Source organism: Schistocerca cancellata, chromosome 4 (genome assembly GCF_023864275.1).
Source record: "Schistocerca cancellata isolate TAMUIC-IGC-003103 chromosome 4, iqSchCanc2.1, whole genome shotgun sequence".
Classification (NCBI taxonomy): Eukaryota; Metazoa; Arthropoda; class Insecta; order Orthoptera; family Acrididae; genus Schistocerca; species Schistocerca cancellata.
Genome location: NC_064629.1, coordinates 667,504,102 through 667,510,101, shown reverse-complemented (window position 1 = coordinate 667,510,101; position 6,000 = coordinate 667,504,102). Strand labels below are relative to the sequence as shown.

Below are 6,000 nucleotides of genomic sequence, written 5' to 3'. Positions count from 1 at the left end.
TCTTCTTCATCAATAAGTGACAATGCTACAATTAATATATCAGCGGTAAACTGTAAGTATTTTCTTCACTTTTACTTTCCGTATTGCAGAATTGACTGTAAACTGTTTGTGTACATTTATTGATATAAACATGATTTTTTCAAGCCTTTTGTGTTCCTTTTACTTTACCAAATAAAAGACAGGAAGTTTTGGTGATGACTAACTAAATAATAATATAGCAAGGAACTGCTCTGAAGATTTCTGACACACAGTATTTTGTAAGTTGAGTTGTAATGCAATGCAACTCATGTTGATCATTTTAGTTTTCTTTTTATTCCTGTTTTATGGAGGGAGAAAACTAATTCCATTTCTAATATAGTTAATATAGTACATTATGTCCAACATTATTTACATTATACTTGTACATGTTTCAGTTAGCTTGTTGTGTAAGTAACTGAAGCAATTCCTCATGATCCATATTGTTAAGTGTATGAATGTCAATATCAAGTGCATTTGCAACATTCACCATGTCAAGGCCAAATGATTTTAACAATTCAATGAAGTCCATTTCTTCTCCTGTATAAGGGTTCTGCAGTTTTGGACATGAATGATTGCATTGTGGCCACGAACACCTTTCTATTATATGATAATGACATGAGTCATTAGAATCTCTGGAGTTCTGATGTGTGTGTGATGCATATCTTGGTGAACGCATGCAGTTGTGCTGCCTTCCTGTGGAAAAATGAGAAATAAATTACGTAATTAGAAGATTCAATGCACCAAATTAAAAATGAAGGTTATGGTATTGCATTTGAGACTGAATGTGTGTTCCTATCACCAATATCTGACAAAAAAATAAAGCAGGACCAATTGCATATCAATAGCAAAATAGAGTTTATGAATGTGAAGTATACCTATCTGAGATAAGAAGATCATTTGACTCGTTTTAGCTCCTATAAATAATTTACAACCACACGTTATTTCAACCCATAATCAATAACAAAGTGTGACATTCCATTCAAAACAACTGAGTAAACACAAAGCGATATGTTAGGAATTTATTTTGTCATATATTGTGAAAAATCTTGAGAAAAATTTGTGAAAAACATTTTGACAGCTATGAAACTTTCAAAAACTCTTCATCAATAGGTTACTACATTTACAAGCATGTAGCTAAACAGAGAAACCAATACTTGTTTCAAGACCAATATACTCAACTAACCTGACAGAACAACTGTAAAATGAGTTTTCACATGTAGCAATGTGATGCAGTGATGAAGATCCTGGATTCCTATTTTGTAGGAAGGTAGATTTCAATTTTCCTTGGGTCATCCTAATTTACATCTTCTTTCTTTTCACAAATTATTTGGAAGAAATGTGGGGGAAATTGCTTTACATTCTAGACTCACAAAGCTTAACATTAACACAGCTTCATTAACATTGGCAGATTGCTGAATTCTATTACTTTTAACACACACACCTCTCACCCCCCCCCCCCCTTCTCCCCATCCAAACTGACCTTAGAAGGCCCAATGGTACAAACTGACTGCTGTGTAATCCTCAGCTGATATGTGTCACTGGATGTGAATACAGAGGGGCATGGTCCATGCACTGCTCTACTGGTCATTGTCAGTTTTCATGACCGGAGCTGCTACTTCTCCATCAGACAGCTCCTCAATTAGCCTCACAGGGGCTGAGTGCACCACACTTGCCAACAGCACTCAGCAGACTCTGATGGTCACCCATCTAAATGCTAGCTAAGTCCAACGGTGCTTAACTTCCGTGATCTGACAGGAACCTGTGTTACCACTATGGCCAGTTGGCTTTTAACAAACCAAATCTTCATAAAATACCTCATAATGTGTAATTAGTGCTGATATTTCTTGGTGATAAGTTTATATTAAGGAACACTCAGTCCAACACATTTTTCATATTTTAACTTGCTTCTTTAATGCTTCTGTCACTCATGGCAATTTACTATGTATGAGAACATTTTGGCACAAAATGAATTTAGCACTATTTAGCTTCCTGAAACTCAACTTTTAACTTGCTTCTTTAATGCTTCTGTCACTCATGGCAATTTACTATGTATGAGAACATTTTGGCACAAAATGAATTTAGCACTATTTAGCTTCCTGAAACTTCATTTGAATGTGCTACCTTCATGATGAAAATTTGTTACTGGAATTTGCTAACAGAGTTAGTGCTGTGATTTCTTGAACATTTGTCCCATCTGAGACAATGGTGCACCATTTGGGTTTTCACTTTTTTTATTAGATTTCTTATGATAGTCCAAAATGACATCAGTAAGCTACAATAATTAAGAAAGTATATGATTAATCTAGTAAGGTAAAAAATTAGGATCTTGTATGAAATGGCTTTAATTTTTCTGTAACTATATCTCTCCTTATTTCTTTATAAATGACATCTGAACCTCACAAATGACAATGAAAGGAAAGATTTCTAAGCAGTAATAGTCTGTGAAGAATGTAGTGCTAGTCCAGCACATTGCTTAAAAAGCAGCAGTACTGCCACAATTTCCAGTGCATCAGTGTTCACACCACCCCTCTCTTCCAACTGTTGTCTCCTCTCTGCTGGTGATATACAGTAATTCAGTTTTACAGCTGGTGCTCTCAAGAGTAATGAATAGTCCAGCTCAACTGTTACAGCAGCAAACATTACACATTCTCTTGAAGGTTATAAAGGTGTGAGAAGTCAGCAATATCCTCAGACATTCACTGTCACTGATAACTAGATGCGTAGGAAGTTGCATATGTATTTCAGCATGCAATGAATATAAATGAAATTACATGGAATTTCAGTCTGTATATGGGAGAGTTTGAGTGAGTTTACACTGAAAGTTGTTGCTGGATCCATATACTGTGCACCAGACTGATCTGCAGAAATAACTGAAAATTTTAGAGAATGCCTCAGTTCATTAACAAATATTTCCCTGCTCATACCGTAATCATTTGAAAAAGTTTTAGCCACTCCACAATCAATTATAAAAATTAAAATGTCATAAGTGGTGGATGAAATAAAGCTCCTTCTGAAACAGTTCTAAAAGCTTTCTCAGCAAAACTGCCTAGGACAGATAATTCTGATCCATGATAGAAAATGTCAGGTTTGCTGAAGCAAACAGAGGTAATCTCTTGGAGGATGTTTACACTGAAATTCAGATCTTGGACCATGAAACATTTGTAGCAAGGCTTGAAGGACTACATGAATCAAGAAGAAAGATCCTCATAAGAAGTAAATTTGATAAGGATAGTGTCAGTTTATTTCTCCAGTAGAGCTCGAATAGTTTAGTCTGGCAAGATACATCATATGATCAAAAGTATATGGACACCTATTAGTGGATGTTGATAAGGACTCTGTGCTCCCTTTGCCTTTATGATGGCTTGAACTCTACTGAGGAAACTTTCAGTGAGGCATCCGAATGTCTATGGAGGAGTGGCAGTCTTTTCTTCCATACAAGCTGAAACTAGAGACGGTAGTGGCGTTGGACATTGGGGTCTAGAGTGTAGTTAACATTCTGACTCATCTCAAAGTGTTCTGTTGTGTTCAGGTTTAGATTATGGGCAGCCCAGTTCATTTCAGAAGTATTATTGTCCACAAACCCTGACTGACAGATGCTGCTTTATGACAAAAAGCATTGTGATGCAGATACAAAAATCATCATCACTGAACTGTTCCTCTACTGTCCACAGTACACCTGGCTTTCTTAAGTGCAATAAGGAAACTACACCATAACAATGAAAAACATTCCCATACCACAATACCACCGCATCTGCACTTAACTGTTGGCATTGCACATGATGGCAGGTAAAGTTCTTCATGCATTTGCCAAACCCAAACCCTTCCATCACACTGCCACAGGACATAGTGTGACTCATCTCTCCAAACCACTCATTTCCAGTCACCCATGGTTCAATGTCATTGCTCTTTACACCACTTCAAGCATCATTAAGAACTGACTACAGAAATGTGTTGCTTACAAGGAGCAGTTCGACCATTGCACTCCATTCATTCTAACTACCTGTGCACAGTTATTGTGTTAGTTGGTCTGTTTGTAGCACATTGTAACTCTTTATGTGGAAGAGTAAAGTTGAACCATTCTACTTGTTCTTGTAGAACTCCTGACACCAATATAAATTTTTCCTTTATTTGATCCCATTTTGTAGAAAACAAATATATGATAGTTACACAAAGAAACTATGCCATTTTTGAAGTGGAAATTCATAAAACTTTATTATTCACAATGTAATTTCTCTATTAATGACAACAACTGCTCAATTATTTTACCTGGAAATAATTCTTGTAAAGAAATATTCATAATTTAAATTTTTAAGGAAGAATTGGAGTTGAAATTTTTAGTGAGCAACTAGCTATTTATTTATAAATTGGTAGAGCCATCATTCTCACTTCTCCATAATAATTTTAATTTTTCAAAACTTCTTCCTATTTCAAAGTTACTGATGTTCTCATGTTCCAGAATGTTTGAATTTTTAAAAAAAAAGTGGTTATAAAGTCCAAATTTGCCCACTTCCATTAGAAGAACTTGTTACCTCTCTAATTATTTGATTTGGGAAATTCAAGTTTTTAGCAAGTTTTGGGAAACTTTGTAATCTACACAGAAGTAAAAATCATTTATATGAAATAATACCTAAAAGTTTGCCCATCTTCTGGTAATACAGGTTTCATTTAAGAAAAATCCTCTTTTGCTTATTATAATTTTGTGTCCTATGATTTTGCTCCTTTACATGTTATTAATTAAAATATAGTAACAGAATTTTATTTTCATTCATATGCATATCTGTAAGTAGGAATGCAAGACAAGGCCTGAGCCAGTCAGTACCTAATAGCTAAATTGTAAAAAAAACTCTGTGTTCCTAGCCAGAACCAGTCAGTCAGTCCAATGTTGGTTATCAAAATGTAAATTTCCTACTGAATTAGGCACAAGTTCGCATCTATATGTAATCACAATTAACATAGGGCAATATCTTATAATTACATAATAAACACCTTAGTGTCACTATTGTCCATAAAAAAGAACTGTTTATTATGTGTAGTTAATGATACAAATTGAACAAGTACTTAGTGCAGTACGTAAACAAAACAAACTTCATCTTGTTTGATATAAAGAAACTGACTGTGAAAGAGTACTGGAAAAATGTTGCCACTCTGTGAAAACATTTGTAATGTAGATGCTGACCTGTGACATTATCGCAGAAGAAGCAGAGTAGCACCGTCACTGTGGTGTAGCGGCTATGATACTAGCTGTTGCATGGAGGATCATGAGTTCAAAACGCACCTAAACTGTAAAATTTTAATTTCTATCCTCAAGTCGAGGACATTCTAGAAGTATCCACAAATATCAAGAATCATTGTACTGGAATGTTCTGTAACTTTATATATATATATGCCATATGTGTTCTGGCTGGAGGCAGTTTGCTCTGTGCTCTTGTATGTGCAAGTGCCGAATAAACCTTCGTTAACTGAAGTTAGTGTTCGTCATTCATCTAATTACACCTGCTCCTATCTGACACCTCCTTCTATGTGACATTATTCTGGTGGAGGCATCGGGTATTGGAACATTATTGACGACACAGTGGCTCCCATCAGGCCATGACAGAGCTGCCGTTTACGTGATGAGAAACCCGAGTTCAAGCCATATTCAACAAATCACAATCTATTGGAGACAGAAAAAGAAGAGGATGTAACAATGACAGCAACTCTTTGCCACCACACGAGACATCCTTCCGGGTTCTCTGGTTACAATGGTCGAGATTCAAACAAGTGGCTGAAGGTATATGAATGTATAGCCAACTTTAACAAATGGGATGACACTGTGTGTTTGGCTAATGTGTTTTTCTACTTGGAGGGCACTGCCAAACAATGGTATGAGAACAACAAGGAGAAGTTCACTAGCTGGGAAGTATTCCAGGTGGAACTGCGCAAGTATTTCGGCAACACAACGACAGAAGTGCAAGGCTGCAGATAAATTAAAGTGCAGGGCAC

At 36.0% G+C, this 6,000-nt stretch overlaps 1 protein-coding gene across 1 annotated transcript in view; it reads right to left on the bottom strand.

The window, feature by feature from the left end:
• Positions 1-409: 409 nt before the first annotated feature.
• Positions 410-6,000, bottom strand: part of LOC126184375 (palmitoleoyl-protein carboxylesterase NOTUM) — a 328,408-nt gene continuing 322,817 nt past the window's right edge. The window contains exon 13 of the mRNA XM_049926760.1: positions 410-711. Coding sequence (XP_049782717.1) covers positions 410-711 — 302 coding nt within the window. The remainder of the gene's footprint in view (positions 712-6,000) is intronic.